The 22,233-nt window shown below is 40.5% G+C and overlaps 2 protein-coding genes across 3 annotated transcripts in view; one reads left to right on the forward strand and one right to left on the reverse strand.

Annotated features, from left to right (window-relative positions):
- Positions 1-1,231: 1,231 nt before the first annotated feature.
- On the forward strand, positions 1,232-8,723 carry LOC124288592. Of its 2 annotated transcripts, none has more exons than XM_046725142.1 (2): positions 1,232-1,449; positions 7,792-8,723. In XM_046725142.1, exon 2 carries the CDS (start codon positions 7,793-7,795, stop codon positions 8,579-8,581), a length of 789 nt encoding a protein of 262 aa, XP_046581098.1. In that variant the 5' UTR covers positions 1,232-1,449; position 7,792; the 3' UTR covers positions 8,582-8,723. The 2 variants fall into 2 exon arrangements, with proteins under 2 accessions (XP_046581098.1, XP_046581099.1); XM_046725143.1 differs by having other exon boundaries at positions 1,232-1,339.
- A 6,503-nt stretch (positions 8,724-15,226) lies between these two features.
- LOC124288596 overlaps positions 15,227-22,233 on the reverse strand; it is a 29,860-nt gene continuing 22,853 nt past the window's right edge. Inside the window, exon 3 of the mRNA XM_046725146.1 lies at positions 15,227-15,887. Coding sequence (XP_046581102.1) covers positions 15,676-15,887 — 212 coding nt within the window. The 3' untranslated portion in view covers positions 15,227-15,675. The remainder of the gene's footprint in view (positions 15,888-22,233) is intronic.

Here is a 22,233-nt window from a genome sequence, read left to right on the forward strand (position 1 = left end):
TGTCAAAGTCAACAGATAAAACTGAAACCGGTTTGGATAGGCCATGCTGTATTGAGCTTTCCAGGTGGGACCTTTCATGCTGTGTTTAAGCGAAATATTTCTCAGAGTAGAAACGTCGTTCTACCTCGTCATGTTTCTTCGGTTTACATAAAGCAACCCTAAGTAATGACCAGACGGTTTCTATATCGGTGCTTTTATGAAGGCAAGAATTTCATGGATGTCAACTTCTTTATTGTGAAGGGTCACGACGTTTCGAGGTATATTCTTACTCCTTCGAAACGTCGTGACCCTTCACAATAAAGAAGTTGTCATCCATAAAACTCTTGCCTTTATGTGTATCACTTCTAAATGCCCTTCAAACACTCGGTCCTTTTGTAGTTAATCTACTAATCCAGCACTTTCACCGAGACAAATGCAGGGTCACTTCATTCAAAATAGTGGTGTGCATAGTTGCTTCCCTGGAGCTCCCAAGAAATCAAATACCTAATTATGTTTGCATTTTTGTAATAACCCGAGACCTTCACCACTTCGGTCTTTTCTCCCATATTTAGCACACCGTGATGTAACGGAAATACTGTTAAAAGGCGTTAAACACAATTCACTCACTCATTTTAGATAGTGGCCACCGCGGACCCAGCAGTCGAAGTCCTCGCAGTTCGATGTAGATAGTTCAATTTTTAGGTGTGCCAGAAAAAAGTGGTCATTTGATGTTCGAAGCCTAGATATCTTTCCAGGTTAGTCGGGGCGGTGGGGGTAGCCTAGTGGTTAAAGTGTTCGCTCGTTACGCTGAAAACCCAAGTTTGATTCCCCACATGGGTACAACATTTCTGATATTGCTGGAATGTTGCTAATAGCGTCGTAAAACTCACTCACTCACTCACGCACTCACTCACTTTTAATTTTGCCAGCATAACATCAATTGTCCTGGGTTTAACCAAAGTATAAAAAGGCTAACATCATTTCGGTATTTTCCCCAACTCCAAACACTCTATCCTTCATAGCGTGCGTGCGTTTAGTCTCATAGCTTTAATCAAGTAGATATCTGCTTTTTAGGTGTAGGTGTATCTGAAAAGATATCTCGCCTCTGTACAAAATCCCAGGCATCCCATCCCCTCAAACCGTCCTCATCCCCAGAACATCTAATGGTCGGCCGAATCACACTTGGGATAGTTTCGTTCACGTTTCCGTACACCTGTGAAAACAATCGCCCACACACAGGCTTTATCGTTTAGCATGGTCGACCAAGCGAGAATGCAGGCCAAACGAGCGCCTCATTGAGAACGTGTGTCACCGTTCAGATCATGTTGGACTTACCCTCTCACATACTGAGGAAATAGACGTAAGTTGTCGATTGCAATCATGACTGACAGATTGTTTATTGCATCAACTCGCGTGGCATTTTCATCCGCCTAATCATACACTTCGGGGCTGACGTCACCTAGCGGACAGGTAAGGAATTAAGAGGTTGTTTCCGTTGACAATATTGCATGGGGTTTAAGTTAGGTTAAATTTCAACACCCAAAGTTTAGACTGTATTGTTTTAGCAACATTGTTATACAGCGTGTCTTTCATCAGCTGTTTAATCGGGGAGTATTGATCGTAGTTACACAGAAAATACCTGTGATTATATGATACAGGTGTAAAACTACTTGCCAGGTATTTACGACACAGTTGAATGGCTATGTAGGCGCTGTTTGGAATGTTCACCTTGATCAAATATGGCTACCTGTACACGTTGTCAATAATATCAATAATCGATTATCAATCAGGTCAGCTGGGTATCATTGTCTAGGGGAGAGTTGATTGATTTATTGATGTTAGGTGTATAATTGGAACGGTCGGCGGTATTGCTGCAAGCTGGTTTCACAGTTGCTGTTGCCATAACCAACATTTCGGGACTTGCATATATATTGTACGGTGTAGACCCAGCTTGTTTGCAAAGTGAGTAATTAAGATTCTCCTAACGTCGGCCATATATTCATCTTTGTTCAGCATACATACAAACCCGAGGTGAGAGAGTGGCTGGGTGAGTGAGTGAGAGAGAGACTCTATAAGAATAATAATTGTGAGGAGAGCGCGAGTGAGATAGTTGTGGGTGAGTGAATGAGTATAGTTTTATGCCGTTATTCCAGCAATATAACGGCGGGGGACACCAGAAATGGGCTTCACACATTGTACCCATGTGGGGAATCGAAACCGGGTCTTCGGCGTGACGAGCGAACGCTTTAACCATTAGGCTATCCCACCGCCCCTGAGTGAGTGAGATATTGGGTGTGTGAGTGACAGTGAGTGAGATTGTGGATGAATGAGTGAGGGGGATTGTGGGCTAGCCTGGCCTACCGCCCCTGACCCACATTATTTCCCCTTCTGCCTGCCTGTAAAGCTAAACTCTTAATAGAGCAAGTCTAGATTTCCTCATGTCTGAGAATCTCCCTTCTCACTGGGCCTCATTTGTTATGTATATGGAATTATTTGTTACAATCAAAATAATATTATAATCAGAGACTAGCATTTAGTCTAACTATGGATGAATGGGTGAGGGAGATTGTGGGCTTGTGAGTAAGAGAAAGTAGATTAGTGAATGAGAGATAGTGAGATAGGTTTACTCCCATAAGAACTACATCCCGTTTGAACTACATTCCAAATTAACTACAGGGATTAATTAGGGATTAATTATCTGAGTAGAGACACCCCCATGTAATGAGCACAGCCCATCAGCTCTCCCAGAAGAACTACATAATAAATTAAAAGTGACCAGTAATTATGTTATTGTAAAGGTAATCTACTAACCAGAAAGTAAAGGACAAGAGAGAAGGGTATGCTGTAGTTAGTGAATGTTCGTGTATTCATATGATAGAAAAAAAACAAGCCAAGCTTAGTATATTAAGGTAAAGGTATATTGGAGTAAAAGTGAAATACAAGACATAATAGTGACTAAACGATTGAGTGAGTGAGTATGTTTTTTCGTCGAGTGGAACACCAGAAATGGGTTTCACACATCGTACCCTTGCAGTGACACAAACCAGATATTTCGGCGTGACACGCAAACGCTCCAACTATGAGACTACCCCACCGGTCCATGACTGAATGTTTGAGTGAGTGAGGGTACCGGGGTGAGTCATCATGAGTGTCTGGGTTAGTGAGTAACAATTTACAGCTATCCGCAAGAGCAAGGGGACTACAACAACCGATTAGCCTTTGCATATTAGAGGTCGTACATGGATTCCTACCCATGGGCCCCCATACTGACGTCATGCCACATCATACATGTCGGCTACAGTGGCGCATGTCCTGGAACCTTGTATCCTGAGTCGTTGAACATCCTCCCGACTACTGGTTTGTGTGGGTCAGGCGCGATTTTTTTTCAAGTAGATATTGACATATTGCGATCAGTTTAGGAGGCATTTCGTTTGTCGAACACAAGATATGTGTTTGGAATGAGTATTTCCATAAACTGAACACTTATTAGATCACCTTTAGTAACCTCTTGCAGGGAATAGCTGCTAATGAGTGCGGCATCAAGCCACACTCACTCACTCATTAACAGATTGAGAATAGAATGGTAAAGAGTATTTTCTAGCATTGTAACGATGTCAGTATTACCCAGTTTTGTCTTCAGATTTATTGTTTGTTTATTATGTTTATTTGTTCATGGAAAGGGAGGCATAGCAACCATTTTCCACACTCATCTGCTCATACCGAGTGCACGTCGATCATTACGTGTATTACTGCCCGCATACAACCCTTTAAATACCCACGGATTGAGCAGAGGAAATATCGCAAGACACACAAGGAAAGTTGACTAAACTTAAACTTGAAGTTCTTAAATTATATTTGCGGATGGCGGTACAAATCAACATTCATACCGGCGAAATTCCAAATACAAACATTATATGACGTGTCTTCCTATCCTGTATTCACTCTCAAGTGGTAGTTGGATGATATTCTGACAGGCTTGTATATTTTAACAGTATGCTGCACCAGTATTCATTGGTAATCAGATCACCTGCCTGTCTGGATTTGTGACGAGCACCAGAGCGTAGAAACTAGTTTCCTCCTGTCGCTGTGTACTAAACATTCTCTCACGTTCACATCCATTCATTGTGATATAGGATAGCTATATATTGCTTTTCATCACTTTTGAGTTAAACTCGAAATGCAGTTCAACAAATTCTCAGTATGTAAGTGAGTGAGTGAGTTTAGTTTTATGCCGCACTCAGCAATATTCCAGCTATATGGCGGCGGTCTGTAAATAATTGAGTCTGGACCAGACAATCCAGTGATCAACAGCATGAGCATCGATCTGCGCAATTGGGAACCGATGACACGTGTCAACCAAGTCAGCGAGACTGACCACCCGATGCCGTTAGCAGCCTCTTACGACAAGCATGGGTTACTGAAGATCAATATTCTAACCCGGACCTTCACAGGTCTCTCAGTATGTTGCACAGTGATTGATATTATTTAACTTTTGACTGACGTGTTATTCTGTATTCAAATTACCCATATCAAAGCACTTCTTGTTTCACGCGAATGTGTTTTCTGAAACTTGTCCCAACTCTAAATGGATCCAAGCTCACATATTTGACACTACACAAAACCTCACGAATCACCTTAATATGAATAAAATAGAGTTTATACAACTTTGCAGTTTTTTAAAACTAATCTTTTTTTAAATTTCTAAAGGAATGTATAAATATTAATATCATTCCCAAAATTTGGGTAGAACAAATAAGATATAAATAACTGTGGAAAGACATTTAATGAATAAAGGAAATAATGATGCTCCAAAGTTTTTAACATAACCTTGATTGGACTTTTTAAACTGAATAATTTCCTTCCGACAATTATGAATAAATATCAACATGATGTATATTAGTTTGAAAACTTACAAACTGAAAGGCAATTTTAACGGAACTATCATGGCACCAAATGTTCTAGTTATCTGGACAAACTACAATTTACATTACATGATAGAGCCCTCTTGGATTGAGCAAACTGCCATCCAGATCTTACCCTTGTGGGGCCCTCCAGGAAAGTTCTTGGCGTACTGTCCTTGGCCAAGCCTTTTCGTATTCATGGAATATCAACTCGAAGTCTCAATTGTTTAATCCAGAACTCCACTGTTGCAACACTGTTTCATAGATGAAAGTCAGTTGCGACTTGATGAAACATTCATGAGAAATAGATGTAACTGCGTTGGAACTAAAGCATAACCTAGCATAGTCCTAGATTAAAGTGATTTGAAACGTTAGGTGAAACTTTCCTGGCGAATACAGACTTTAACCTGCCTTTTTCTGCAAAACAAACCTTCGAATTATCACTTAATGACGCAGACCGCGCGGCTTTCTCTCAACCGTCAACTGCCGCTCATAACGGCTCCTATTAGAGTTATTCCCCTTGATACCAAAATTACTGTGAGCAGCGAGTTGCACTCAACTTGATAAAACTTAATGTCTCTGAACAACTGATTCCAAACACTTGTACGTTTTGGAGGGGTTGAGCCCCGTCCGGGATGTCAACCCAAATACTGAGAGTGAGGCATTGTGTGCGCCAGCACACAAAGTCAGTGATGACTTCCACACAGTCTAGACCATGAACCTCGTGTGACCCCACGACAAATGTCGCGCAGCTCCTGTAGCCGAAAGCTATGAATGTACTCTTCCTTTCATCAACGTTAATCCATCCTCCAACGATCTTCCAGCTGCTGCAGGAAGGTGGGGTAGTCTTGTGTTTGAAGCGTTCGCTCCTCACGCCGACGACCCGGGTTCTATTCCCCACATGGGTACAGTGTGTGAAGCCCATTTCTAATGTCCCCAGCCATGATAATGCCGGAATATTGCTGAAACCAGCGTAAACCTCACTCACTCTCCCTTCAGCAATGTATATCTCATCATAAAACTGTCATATATGAAAAGAGATTTACCTTTGTAATAATGCATAAAGAAATATGTTTGTCAATCTCTAATACATGTGCACATCAACTGATATTAGCTATGAAAACGAGCTCTGGACCATGTGTCCTTTATTCATGACTAAACTTCTTCCTCAGTGTTCGTGGACGAGGTCTAGATACGTGTAGAAAGACTCCCTACTGCCCCGTGATCTTTCTACACGCAGCAAGACCTCGCCCTTGTACCCTAACCTTTACTTATACACTTTCGTATCATACATGAACGAGTTGAGTCTGGGCTGATATTAACATTTACCATACAAAAAGATAATTGTCATCATTTCGTCCACCTTTTCCCATCTGGATCAATGGCACACCGCAAGTACTCTATATAAACCGGTGTACAGTTGGCCGTACGTGAGTGCAAGTCGATACAGTCGACAAAGCCCAACAGCCATCTCTATACGAAGCTAATCTCAGTCCTCCAGCACATGCAATCAACGTAATTGTGCGCCAAGCGGCAACGAATGGCACGTTTTTTACTTCCTTTTCTTTACGCGGTGTCGTTTGGGTTTTCCTTTTTATCTGAATGTGATTTTAAAGAAATAAGGCTGGAACTTTGAGAGCCAAGTCGAGATGAGGAATCTTTAACGCGATTTGAAGACCATCTTAATTTTGCAATTGTTCACCAACTTTGGTCATTGTATGTTACCCTTTTAAGAAGTTTTAAAAACCTGTTGTGTGAACAGCCTATGTAAGTGTGAAGGCTTGACCCCAAGCCTATGTCAGCAATGGCAAATAATCAATATCATTTTGCTAAGTGCAGAATGTTTACCTTCACGAAAGTGGAAAGATGTCTGACCTGTTTCATTGAAGAGACGTCAAGCTGATGTGCCAGTGAAATAAAGTCAGTTAGCGGGGCGATGGAGTAGCCTAATGGTTAAAGCGTCCGCTCGTCACGCTGAAGACCCGGGTTCGCTTCCCCACATGGGTACAATGTGTGAAGCCCATTTCTGGTGTCCCCCGGAACATTGATAAAAGGGGCGTAAAACCATACTCACTCACTCTCTCAGTTAGCTCAGGCTACGGAATAAAGCGGAAATTCCACCCAACCCGACACGCTCACTCACTCACTCTATATTCAGCTGGAAGGCAACAATGTGTTAAATGACACAAACAGTGCACATTTGGTCAAATTTGCATATGTACATCAGACTTCCTCCGTGGTCTACCAGAACGTCTGTCCGAAGAGCGAAAGGTCATTAATTAATTCCCTTCAGTTGCTGAATCGTACCAAAAGACGTTAAAAGATGGCACTTCTTGTTACGCTGACTGACGTTAGGCATTAAAGGAATTACAAAGCACTGGACGGCTAGGAATGAGTCCGCTGTGCTTTGGGAACTGTTTAAATGAGGCGTGGTATCTGAATGGGCTAGCACTCGGGAGCAAAGACTTGAACAGAAGTAACATCTCACTTTAAGACATGGTAATATTTTCGGTTTTCAGAGCTTAAGTACATCCTTAAAGGCCGGGGTTCAAACCTATACACAGATGGGGTGTGGCCTCCTTGCCTTGTCAAAGCTGTTTTGATGCAAAGCAATGCAGTATTCAAGTACATTCCATGAAACATCACAAAATTGACTTACCAGTTCAGGTTGATATTAAGTCATAGTATAAACAAGTATGTTATGAAGACTCACAGCAAAAAGTATGGATGCAGGCAGTCTACAAAACATACATTTTGAAAATATATTTCTCATTTTTAAATCCAGATTTGGATTCCCCAATGTGTCAGTCAGGTGGCCAGAGGAGGTGCGTTTCCATAGAAAACAAGCCTTGGAGTGGGGGAAATGTTTCATTCAGGGTTTCATTTGTCAGGCATGCTATTTCTGTTTCAGAATGGCCGACCAGTCTTCCGGATTCTCCGACCAACTGGTCTCTGGCGACAGCGTTGGTGAGAGCGGTATTTATCAGCCAAACATCAACGGAGGCATGCTGAGACTCGGTGGATACGAGAACCAGGCTTTTGAAGAAACCTCAACAGACCCCGAGCCAGGAGTTCTAAATGGACATGCGCCAAATGCTGAAAATGGTACTGCGCCAAATGCCGGAAATGGTACTACTTCTGCCATACGCCTTCCACCACCGCCGTCAAAAAAGGACATTTTAGCACAGAAAAATACCTCTGCACAAACACCTGCAGAGTCCACCCCGACCGCAGACCAAACCGATGTATCGTCATCCGGGTATTCTTTACCGGTTGTTTACGACAACAGAAGTGGGAACAATGTCGTAATACAAGAACGGGTTGTGGTACCTCAGTCAGACGGAACAAGTGAAATACAGACTCGTGCAATACCAGAAAGATGGCGAGAATTGGATCGGCCGCTGCGTCAAAAACAGTTGAAATTCTTGAAGGTCTTCGGCACTATAGCAATCATATTCTTCTTTCCGACCGGCATTCCTGCATGTTACTATGCTTTCAAGGCAAAGACTGAGTTTGACGAGGGAATCATGAGAGGCAACATTGACACGGCGGCCAAATACGCCAAAAGGGCCGAACGGTTGATCATTTTGTCGGGGATCCTCGCCCTGATCTTCGGAATATTGATCTTTGCAATGATTGAACGTTCCATGAACCCAGAGAGGTACGCAAGCTGGCACCCTGGGGGTATTGTTGGGCAGTGAAGTAGGGTTACTGGAGTAATGCATGTACTGCACAGTAATACGCAGCCACGTATAAACCATAAACTTGCTGTGCATGTGGGGTATCTTCCCATAAGACAGACCTCCCAAAAGACAGACCGCGTAAAACAACACATTTTATGGTTGGTTGCATAAGGCATAATTAAGCTGTACCCTTGATAATAATGGTATGTGCCCAGATAAAACAAGACAACATTAGGTATTAACTATAGTTTTATCAATTCATGTAATGAATTATGGTGTGTGTTTTTTTAGATTAAGACATATTGCATCAACATATATGTACATAAACATAATATTTGCCAGATCACATTTACTTGTGAATATTATCAAAAACAATATTTTATACATGTACCTATCAAACATGAGAACAAGCCGTAAGTCCCAAAACATCAAAGTCATTTTATCTCTCCCAAACTCTTAATCGTAGTATATTTGTTATTTTTAAATATGGCTAAAACTCAGCAAAACATCCCATTCTCTTTTTACTTTGTTTATACTGTATTTTATAAATACTATTTCACTTTCATCATCAAATAATAAGTAATAAAAACATCCTGTTCTCCAGTTATTTGCAAAAACTAATTCAACAACAACTGTTATAAAAACGTCCTATTCTCCAGTTATTAATACTTGTAGTATACTAGAATAAAGTTAGGTTTAGATGTGGTTTTGAGAAATTGATGATAATATTGTTATGACTTGTTGAATAAATACATTATCAATACTGATTTTTTTTTTAGTTTATGACATTTTCCTCCCCAAATCAATGACCTTTTTCCTATGACGTTGTTTCCTACAACCTCTAGGAGTACCTGGGACGCACCTTTCTGGGGTGGGACATACTCTGCTCTTCTTAGGCCAGCTCATTAATTAAATAGGTGTGGACAGCATGGCTCAGCTAATTATTGTACTCATTGAGTCTGTCTTATGAGAGGTCTGTCTTTTGGGAGGTCTGCCCTTTTTTGAATGAACCGCATGTGGAATATAGGCCTTATATATGGAAGTATCTACTGTAACTGGCGTATGAAATGTAAACATAATTTGCTTGATACGATATTCAGTCTTTAAAGACACGCTGTTTAATTCTAAAACCCACCTGAGTGACTAACTGACTGATATATTTCCACACTCACTCATTCCCTCGCTCGTTCACTCGCTCACTCATTCTAATATGCCCTCAAAATATTCCATTTCCTGCGAAAGATTATGACGTTATGATAAATATCAAGTGCGTTTTTCTGAGAAATGTGTACCTGTGCCTAAGTGCTTATTTATCCCACTTCACAGTTTAAGCAGACCGTAAATAACCCCTAGCTCATTAATTTACACTCGAAATGGTTAAAATTCTGGTTAAATCATTCCCAGTCTGTTGCGGACTCCCGTGGCCAGAAATCTACAATCGTTGGTTCGATTCCCGTTTTGATCCTGTTATATTCCGGGGTATGTCGGCACCATGAACTGCCCATGTGGTTCACGAAATTGGTGACCTCTGACCCCTGCATCACTCCGGGCTTTCCTCCCACACTAACCAGGCATGCCCTGATATATGTGACGCCATCCGCATACACGTGAAGACAGTTCAAGCCCTAAGGCCGATCATGTTTCGTACATATAGTGGCGGGATTAGCTAATCCTTATCCCTTTAGTCCATTTGGACTTTTAATGTTCCTGCACCGATTATTTAAATGGACCATTTCGACCTGGAACAATGGTTTAAGGAATCATTCACACTCTTATCACTTCATGCACTGTCGGTTCAACAATGTAACCCAATAATTACGTACCTCGCCGTAATATTACTGTAATACTGTTACCAGATCCCCTGGTATACTGCATGTGTAAAACGTAAGTAGCTTTGGTGTAAATGCCAGCTTCATCAGTACTGGTAGTCTGCGACACAGTATGCTGTGGGCGTGTATGGTCGCCCAATTACTACAGTGTGCATATATAGCAATGATCATTGTTTACGATGGTTAAATTATCCCATACTTGCCAAATTGAAATTTCACAAACATTATGATTTGATGAACTGTGGAAACAATTTGTGTTGGTATGTAAATCTGTGCATTTGTCGATCAACAGTGTCAGTCACATGTCAAAGTGTGATCAGATGACACACTAGGATTGAGAGTGTTCCACTACTTGTATGTCACAGTATTGTATTTACATGTACATGACTGCTTGCATTATTCATAATGGGAATCCACCAGATGTTGCCAGAGCGTGTGCTGAATATACACATTATTACCAACAACAGCTATTTGTGGAAAATAAGCTTCTCGCATAAAACCATCCTGGAATGAGACCAATGGACCAGTGATATCAGAATCTACGCACTTTCAGCCACAGATGTGCATATTAGACAAACGGTTAATCTCTGACGATATAATATTATATTTTGAGAGAAACAAATAACTCCATTCAAATTGAACAGGAGCCATCGCGAGCTCGGAATGAATTTAGACTTGCTTCATATACTGCTTTTCCATTGCAGAACAGGTTGGACGGAAAGGTAAATAATATGGTTCAGGCCTATGACAGAGAGTCACTAAATCACGATGCAGGATAATATTGCCCTTGGCCTCTACAGGCTATTCAGGGTATTGAATTTAGCGTTTTATGAATTCTATTGATGATTTAAAGGGGTTTGTGGATCTATCCAGAGCAATCAGTTTACAGCGAGAGTTCTAGCGTTGGATGAGTCTAAACCTGTTTAGTGTCAGTTAACTTTCTAACTGGGTATCAGCTACCGCTCTGATGTCGTAACTGTTAACTTCCTTCTCATATATTATGCTTTTATTGCTTCCTAGCTAACCGTGAATGTATGATTATGTACTACCCGAATAAGGCAATTCATTGTATATTATTATTGCCTTGTTATAACAGAGATATCCTGGATAATGGATAATTATATAATCTGTGTGGAATCTCGATGGCTAGTGCCGGCACCACCTCACTCACTCGTTGATCGGGGAGGATTTTTCTGTTTAGAGGATATCTTTGTAAATTGTTGGTAAAAGTATATTTTACTTTTCTGATTGAAGCTGAATAGGTAACACTGTTGTCTTTACCATACTGCTGGAATGGAATATTACTGTTTGTATGTGGTTATATTAAGATTATTTACACCCATTTGAATCCCTCTGTGTTGTTAAATGGTCCTGATGGAGACAGCAATATAGTCTGTGATGATGTCTTGCAGCAATAACTCGAATGTGATACAGTGGACAGATGACACTATTTTAGAGAAATTTATTAAACATATCTATAAACGAAAACGTTTTTTGTGTGTTCACGTTTTTGTACGTTATGGCGTACAGGGTTATGGAAGCGTCTGTAAAATCATAACACCAAGCCTCGAGGTCCGTTCCACGTGAATATCTCTTTTTGCAGCTCCCAGCAATATTCGATCCGTCACATCATGCATGCGTGTTTGAAGGATCGTTTGTTTTGGTTTGTTGTTTAACGCCGCAATCAGCAATATTTCAGCTATATGGTGGTGGTCTGTAAGTAATCTAGTGATCAGAAGAATCGAGTAGGGACCAGACAAATAAGAAGCGGGGCCATGTCAGCCTCCCACAAGATCCCGTTCAGGTTTTCGGTACCTTTCCGTGACTCCAAGGGAACCTGGGGATACGTGTTTTCCAGTATTGCCTGTCTGTTCACAGCATGAGAACTGAACGTGGTAATATTTGGTAAAATATCCAAACCTGTGATCAGAAAACATAAATTCTGTTTTTACTTTCATTGGCACCGTTATGTTAACCTGAATAGTGAAGTACCAATTCTGGTGTTGCTGCTACTGGTACAAGTACTATAAAAAGTCACGATGATGATATTTCTATTCTATTTTATTTTATATTCGCATAACACATTCAATATAATCCTGTGTGTTTCTCAAGATGTTTCGTTATAGTTGTACCTGCTGATCCGAGCTGCAGCGTGTATTGTGGATAAAGAACACACGCTTTCACAATAAGATAAAACAATCTATCATTTCTCATCATACTCACAATTTTCGACGCCATTATTGTATGACATTTCACGACGTTATAGCATTACGTTATGAACGTACATATGAACGGAGTCAATAGGCTGTGCAGCTCCCGATCGATGGTTATGGCCATGGTGCATTAAGCTTACATGTGACGTAAGTGACTCACTCTGCACTGTCCAGCGCCGAGAACAAACTCATGTCAGGACTCTTCTTCAACTGCGTATTCAACATCACAACGTCGTTGATGCAAACAATGACGACAAAGGATAGAACAAACACGAAGAGTAAAATGTGTGGTGGGTATTTATATTCTTAATAATATTTCATAATGATAATAACATGATTAAATTTACGTTTGCTTACATTTTTTTTACTTTGAGATAATATATGTTCACTGACATCGTCTGACTGAATATTCCTATAGGATGACACTTGAAAATACTACAAAATGTGATTTCCTATTCCAGTTCTTAACTTGTTCGCGTCTAAATATGAACGACTTCATGGAGAGGTGACAGGCGTCACCCTATCGTCTTTTTCAAGATGGCGGCACTTCCGGCCACTTGACATCACTTCCGGCTTGAGGGTCATGTGATCGGATACCTAGCTTTATTGATGGGATCTCGCGGGAGGCGCGTTCTCGCGAGAAGGGACGTGAAAAAACGAGAGGCTTCGGAAGGAGGGGTGGTGGTCTGTGCACGTGTGTGTGGGGGGGGATGTCAGCGGGGGGCTGGTTGTGCCTGTTTAAGCCCTTTTTTAGACGAATGTGGGTCAATTCCAGCTGAGGTTGACCTGGCTGGTTGACTGGGGCTGGGCGTCTCAGGGACTTGTTAAGCAGTCCAGACTACGGTGATCGTCATTGTCACAGTCACGGCAGTGGCGTGGACAGTCGTAACTGCGACGGCAATTGTGTTTTTCACAGTTTCCTGTGGACATCTGTAATGACGATGTCATTGAACACCATATATTGTGCAGCTCACCATAGAACAGTACAGATGTCTATCTATCTAACAGTACATCTGTTTGTCACAGGCGACAACGGTAGGAGGAGAGAGACGTCTGCGTGGTTCCAGTTTCAGTTGGCAAGTGATGGTGAGAGTTGAGAAAGCTTGAACTGGTACATGCCTCACGTCTCATTGGTCTTAATTGCCTCACGCGCCTATGACGTCATTGGCTACGACAGCATAGGGTCTTACATAAACACGGCTCCGGCTGGTCTTGTCAGTTGCAGCCCCTAGCTGATACACAAGATATGGAAGAAGGGAAGTTGAGGAGTTGAAGAGGACCCAGTACCAGCTGGAGTGGACTGACCAATACACTTCTGAGGAGTTCGGGACAAGCACCCGACATAATATAGTCCAGTTTAGCTAAGCTTGGCTAGTATGTCAACGATACAGTTCTAGGGAGATCCCATCAAAATGGCCACGCCTCCGGTCACATGACCGATCACACAACCAATCACATGACTTCCAAACCGGAAGTGCTGTCACGTGATCGGAAGTGGCGCCATTGTGAAAAGACGGTAGGATGACGGGGTACACTACTGGTCGTGGAGGGGTGGGTGTCATCATGTCACGTGGCAAAATGGAAACAATTCAGAATATATACCCTTCAAACGGGACGTTAACACTTTCTAGACATATTGCATGTTTATATCATGATGTTTAATGCATTTGTAATCGATTGGAGAACAGTTTAATGAATATTTTTAAAAAACGAATTCCCGTTATGTTATGTAATAAAATTGCACAAACATTTGTACTGTCACGACACTTTATGGTACAGACGATGTACTCGATATCCGACTTCTTCTTCTGGAAGGATAGCAGTTATCAGAAACAAATGAAAATTAAACATGTCAGAATTCCTTACACATATAAATTCAACATATACATGATTTAAGAAAAGAAAAATCGCTTTTTAAGCTAGAAGTTTCAATGTAGCTCCGATACCTTTAAGGTTCTTTCGAATTTGAAATATTTGTACATGTCAAATCATAGTTCGAAACCTATGAATATAAAACACACTAGCTTTTTCTCACACTTAAAATAATATCTCAAGATTGAGTAGATATACCACGTTCAACAAAACAACATTCAGTGTAACGGAAAAGGAGAGGGGGATATATATATGTAAGTTCTCGTTGTTACGATCCCGGAGTTTTTTCCCAAACTTAGACTATCCCATATAACTTTATATGAAGGATAGTCGACTTCTACCTGTAACATTAAGACAATGAGAGGAGACGCCAACTGTCGACTCTGGACCAGACGATCCGGTGATTGGTTCATATATATAGCTTCGATCTTTGCGACATGCATCAAGATAAATTCTCCTGTAATAGTCGCTTGTTTCTTTCCTTATGTCGAGACCATATTTTTCTGAAAGATCGAGATGATATGATTCGCACGCTGATAATCATATAATATGTACTACCCGTGAAGGTCCGGGTTAGAATTGGTCCTCAGCAACCCATTTTATTTGTAAAAGGCGACTGATGGGATCGGGTGGTCAGGCTCGCTGACTTGGTTGACACATGTCATCGTATCCCAAATGCGTAGATGGATGCTCATGCTGTTGATCACCGGATTGTCTTGTCCAGACTCGATTATTTACAGACCGCCGCCATATAGCTGGAATATTGCTGAGTGCGGCGTTAAACCAATCAACCAACCAACATAATATATACATAAATCAATGTCTTCGTTGATCTTATGCGGTCGCAACGTGAAATAAAGAAAATATAGACAATTGTACTCATATTTGATTACCAAGCTAAGACACATTTTCTCAACATTACGCCTCGATGAAAGTAAGTCACAGTCAAATGAATGTTGATACATCCGATCCCTTTTGCTCTGTGACGCCATGATGCACCGTCCAAACGCTATCTAGAAACGTGCAATTTCCACGTCCATCGAATACCCATCCTTGGTAGACAATACACATGTGTTCAGCCGTGACGTGTCTACGCCACATGTGTCTGTGACGTCACACATTGAGTGATGCGAGTAATGATTATAACAGTACCGTCATTCTTGAAACGTCAGTCTTCCTGTGGATCCAAAGGTCAAGGTCAACTGTTTTTGCCTATAACTAGAGCTGACACCGTAAACACAACTATGTTTGACGTCATATGACGTAGTGCACTAGCCTCGTTACAAGCGTTAGCCTTACACGACATTAGACAGCCGTGGTAGTCGTGTTCCTTGAACCGAAACAAGCCGCAGGTGTTGAGCATCGACTCCATGCCACAAGACCGGACCAGCATCTCGGACTGGGTGTCAACTGCAGACAGAAGCAACGTCAGCGTCAACAGCAGACAGACAGATAGATATGTTATTAACGTCTAAACTCAGCATTTGGTGCATAAAATATACACATACATTCGATAAATCCTTGAGCTATTGCATACAGAATTACGAGAGATCATTATGCATAAATCAAAACAAAATCTAAACAAAGTATATTTTCACTATTATAATAAAATATTAAGTAAGTAGGAATTTACAAATTTGCAGCACGTGTTTTCAAGATACTATAGGAGGTTTGGGCAGTTTAAAGGACGGCTTAGGGTATGACGGTATATAATTAACCTTATCTGCATTCTTAAAGAAAATAAAACTTCTTTTTAACTAGGTACACTTGTTAAAAAGATTAAACGTTCTACAGGATATAACGGACATTGCAGTAACATTTAACATTCATCTTCAAGAAAACCTTCACAATTATGCAATTAATTCTTTTAGATAAAGGACAACATCATGTGTTCCAGTTTCAACTCTCAGACCAACTACATTATGCAACATACCATGGCTACAGAGGTATTGACATGATACAGGACAAGGACTGTACCATATAAGGGTTAGGGGTACAATGGGATGTATGCTACACTGTTCGTGTCTAGTGTTCTGACTTCAGTTCCCAATCGGTTAACCTGGTGCCCGAGTACACCACAATAACACATGACTAAAAATGTCAGTTTATGTAAAAACATGTCAACGTGTAACTTTATTAGTGTAAGCTAGTAAATATATTAATCATACTGTCGAACACACGTGAGGGTAATATTGCTGTTTCCCGAGACAAGCTGGCCTACAGACACAAAGATACAAGTATTAACAGCCTATTCAGAAGCCACCGTAGACATTGGACTATTATCTGATACAAACACTACAGCTGTATGTACTTGCCCATGGCCATTGCCCAATTGCAGAACAATCGAGGACGAATACCGTCTGCGGGACGGCGTTAACGTCAGCCGAGTTGCACCTGTTGTAATTCCGATAGAGTCCTCGACCAACAGTGATACTGACACTTGATATTTTGAGACGGTCCCTGACATGTACTGCCCGTGCGTTACATGAACGCTGTCACCCTGTCTGCCTGCCAGATGGGTCACGGTATAGTTTGTTTCTTTGAAGTGTTTCTACCATGGAATGTTTTCAAAGTTTTTCGATATTTTACGGGTAATCATTATGATTAGGGAATGGTACATCGTGATTACTCATATGCCATATTAGGTAGAGGTGGTATGAATGATTATATATGAGTTTTGAATCTGAAATATCAACCATTATCAAAAAATTGCCAAAAAGCATTTTCCACGCATTTCTGGTCTTACTTTTTAATGAGACAGTTTAATGTGGCTTTGCTCGGTCGCTATCTGTCTCTCATAGCCTGTTGTTGTCCTGGTACCGCACACATTTGAAGCATCGTGCTTGTATTGTAGAATTTCATTGAACTCAGCTATTCAATAATTGCTTTTTCTGAACGTAAAGTCGATTAGTTTATACCTATACACTTGGGAAAGATCCGTAGGTTCAAGGTATAGTTTCGAGAATAGTACTCTCAAAACTGTCTGTTTTGAGGTATAATGGGATTCAATGGGGCATAATGAGAAAGAATATTACATCAATTTGCGACATGCGTGCACGTGTGTGTATGTGAGTGTATGTGTGCATCTCTGTATCCGCCTGTGGTGTGTGTGTGTGTGTGTGTGTGTGTGTGTGTGTGTGTGTGTGTGTGTGTGTGTGTGTGTGTGTGTGTGTGTGTGTGTGTGTGCGAGAGAGAGAGTGTGTGTGATGCTGTGTGTGTGGCTAGCTGGCTGACACGCTGTGAGTCGTTTTTCATTTCAGTCCCGACTAACACTGGTTTTACAGTGCTAGCCCATCTAGGGCTGTGTGTGCACAGTTTATTTTCACCCATTTTCTCGAGAGTTCCAATGGTCATTTAATAAACTTATCAGGACAAGGGTGGGACGCACCCCCAATCTGGATCCGCCTATGGTTACTTGCCACATGTTTACAATCCGACAGATTCTAGAACCTTTCTGGGTTGAGTCCCATCTGGGATTAGAAACAACACGGTCGCGGTGGATTGGGTTAGATCCCTGACTATATGAGCCTCACAATGAGAATGTAGGTTCGAATCCCGGATGGAGACGAGCCAACCTTATAATTCGAATTGATTAAGAATCTATCGTTCAATTAAGTTTAACACCTCCGATGACACGTGGTCTGTCGATCTATAAACCATGTCTTCTTGTGTCAAACGTTACCTAATATCTGCTTAAATACACCATACAAAATGACTGTATTACCCAAATTTACTAACGTCAGGAAATACTCGTTTCATCCGGCGGCCATATGAACAACGTTTGAAATCTACGTATCATCTGGCCGTCAGATTTACACACGTTTAAAGGGATGTTAAAATTAACGAACTTTCAACTCTGCATTTACATGTATTTTACAGGTGTGTAAATCTGGCCATTGTTTTCATGTGTTTCCTAACATGTGTAACATATGTAAATCCTGTGATTGTAGGACATGCATTTCAATACCCTTGAAATCTCGTATGACCAAGGTTAGGTTTGTCATATAGTTAGTACATGCGTAAATGGTTGGAAATGGGTAAATATAGTGTTACAAGATTAGCACTACTTTAACAAGTATTTCAATGGTTCTGTAATGTAACTGTCACATAGGGTTCGTTAGCGCGTCCAACCACGCCATAATGTACTGAGATAATTAGAAACACATGGTGAAGTGATACCCATGACTGAGCACAACTAATAACATGCGTGTCTTTCATGACATACACATGGTGTCTGTTTAAAAGGTTCAAATATCGGGTCTATGGGCCAGAGCGATATGTATGTTAGGGAGTGTGTGTGTGTGTGTGTGTGCGAGGGAGCGGGTGTGGCATGGGGTAGGCCTAGGGTGGGGTGGTAGCGGTGGGTCGGTGTTGGGGTACTGATAAGTCTTTCAGACCAGTAGGTAATATCGTTTATACTTTTTGTAATGGAAATTACATAACAGTTTAAATAACTGACCTTAGGTACACTTCTTATATATGCTATACAAGGAGACACTGCTAATTACAATAAAACACAGACAGATGTGTTCACACAGACATGAACCGGTAGGTCCCTAATTTTAGTGCTCACTTGTATGAGTTATCCGACTGATCATAACTGAACAAATTTCATTATCTATACTTTCATAAAAGATGATTACAATGTATTAATGATTCCCGGTGTAAATTACTGTTGTAAATGTGTGAACATGCACATACTTGGTATGGCCTCTTTTTGATTCAGAATACAGGTATACACGGACGTTTTCTAAAATTACAGTTACCCGACGGAATATACTGTAGAGATGTTTTCTTTCCACCTCTTGGGCAGACTAAAGAAAATTGTAGTGATTGCAATTAGCTCATAATTTTCATAATAGACCTATTTTGTTTCCACCTCTTGGGTAGACTATAGGAAATTGTAGTGATTGCAATTAGCTCATAATTTTCATAATAGACCTATTTTGTTTCCATCTCTTGGGTAGACTATAGGAAATTGTAGTGATTGCAATTAGCTCATAACTAAGCAGTTTCGATAATTGTTGAAAGCTTACTACCTGACAGCATTATGTTGCTCATGCGTTTTCCTTTTTGCTTTTTGCTGTGTTATACATTATATAATTGTGTTAATCATTTTTGGTATCTCAATATCATGGAATATAATTTGTACTTATATTACTATCAAAGTACCTAAACGTATTATCTGTATGCTTTACTGTTATTGGGTGAAACTGTTAAAAGTACCTTCGTACAGAATTTCGAGGAAATAGAAACAGAAAATTACTCGATCAATGGAAAACTAAATTGGATAAAGATCGCAAACAATCATTATTTATATTCCACTTTTTAAATTATCGGTGTGCAGATCATGTCACTAACATAAAAACTGAAGGATATATTGTGACAAAACTGGGTTCAAAGGCACATTAAGACTGAAAATATATTATTTGATCTTAATTTCAATTGAAAAAAAGAGACGAAGTAATTTTGAAGATTCACAGACTAACAACATCTATATTGGGGCTACAGGTGCAGGAAGCATCTTCAATTCTAAAATCACATTCCACAAACATCAGATAAAGGTTTAAATGACAAGCATATTTATTGGTATCTTGCCAAGCTCTGTCCGCTCTCAATGCAGTATAACCAGAGTGCTGTGGTCACTACCTTAGGTGGCCAAATTCCGCCATCCCATTACTTTACAGTATTTTCTTACAGGCATATACATGGAAAGTTAACTTTTACGGGTATGGAAAGAGTGGGGGGAAACACGTGCAAAGTATTAGTCAACTGAGATTATCCTTCAAAAACATCATATGTACAACAATCACTTATCATTATGGCATTGCAAAAAGGACATATTTCCAAACAGCATAACATCACCTTTGGCTGGAGTTCCAAATAATTTGACATCGAAAGCCTGTCAGTTAACGCAAAGGAAATAACCCTTGTGTTTTAAAATGATAGTCACAATGAAGTGTAGGTTGCCATGCATTTTATAGTCTGTCTCACAGTCCCTGAACCATATTATTTTCCTTACTGTTTAGTCTATCTCACAGTCCCTGAACCACATTATTTCCCCTACTGCCAAGCCCTCTCTGCAATGCTAAAGCCTTAAATGAAGCAAGTCTAGACCTCCTCAGGTCCAGGATCTGTTAACATCTGCAAGAACCCTAACTCACTTTGGGGGTCGGGTTACAAAGTAAACATATCTATAGCTAACTGCCATGGCTAGCCGGACTGAATCTCCTGTCTCCCTGGGGCTCCTTTTCAATTTAAATGGGCTTGTTTGTTACTATCAAAATTATATATATTCAGACACTAAGCGTTAGTCTATGGATTTTCCAATATAATGGAAATACTAATATTGACCAAATAAAATTCTAAAGGAGCCTTTCTTCAAGCAGTGACTTAACGCCATACATAGCTAGACTTGCTTAGATGATAGACTTCATATAAGGCATCAGAGATATTTCAAAAACATGGTACAGGACCCTTAGCCTCATTAGCTTATTGCCTCACCACTTGCGAATTAAGCTATGGCAGATGTAAATGTTACTGGAGATGTTGGTCCCGCCAGCTGTGGGTGTTTGGTATGGCACTCCATAACCCGAACCCTGCAGTGAGTTTTCCTAGAGACGGAAGGGGCGAAAATATCGTTCTGTGACCATGGAAAACCAAAAATGTGGACAACAAACCATTGTTTGGGTCTTTTAATTGTAAATATGATTCAAATAGCTTAACCTAGATTTCAATATCCTCCGAATGTACATTTGGTGGAAAATATACATTTATCCCGAGCCAAGGACGAATGTTTATACATAATTAAAAAATGTAACAGCACTAGTATCCATTTTGTCTTTTGTCTTCTACCCGTCAGAACTAGATTAACAACTAGTCTCTGATATGAACATATTTTACAGAAAAAAAGTTTATAGTAAAAAAAGACTATTATATAAAGAAAAGGAGCCCTGAGACTTTCTCCTGAAACTGTGGAATCTAGACTTGCCACATTTTGTAGACTTGCGTGGGCTTGGATATGTTTGCTTCAGGGTCTGTATGACAGACGACGTCCCAACATACGCTCAATCACATGTGTCTCAAGGTCACGGAGAATCAGTGGTTTGAGGCCCGTATTGCAATTCTCGTGCGTTTGCCAGGCACGTAGCAAGCCAATTTTTTCGTGTAAGCCCTATGGGCTGCAAAGCCTTATATTTAGGTGGTATTGAGGGCTTGCCCGGAAAAACTTCCGCCTGTTCCCCCTTAAATTTCATTCTAGTCAAATCATATGACCTGAATATATATTCCTCATCCGATAAGGATGAGTTTTAACGTGTTTTGTTTATTGTATTTGAACATACTGAAAGACATATTCTACTTCTAAAAATGCCACTTAAAGAAAGTTTTCCTCATGGGGGGAGGGGGAGGGGGGGATACGGACGGAAGTCTTACCACCATGGAAATTGAAATGTGATTTCCTCATATACAAATATGTTTGGACATATTTTATACATGTCTGCTGCATTGATACAATACCATACATCGAGTATTTGGTGTTTTTTCTAAAATAATTGATAAACAAATGATAAATAAGCAACTGCATTTCAGTGATGATTCACATATAATCATGACTGTAACAAAACATCCTCATTCATGTCGATGGAAAAACAATCATCACTGAAAGCTATGATATGAAGAATAACCTGTTTACTGTACATGGTAATGCTTTAATCAAAGAATATTGTAGTCAGTACGATACATAGAGGGATTGCCA

The sequence above is a fragment of the Haliotis rubra genome, unplaced genomic scaffold, assembly GCF_003918875.1.
Source record: "Haliotis rubra isolate DU_JTF1 unplaced genomic scaffold, ASM391887v1 Scf420, whole genome shotgun sequence".
In the NCBI taxonomy this organism is placed as follows: Eukaryota; Metazoa; Mollusca; class Gastropoda; order Lepetellida; family Haliotidae; genus Haliotis; species Haliotis rubra.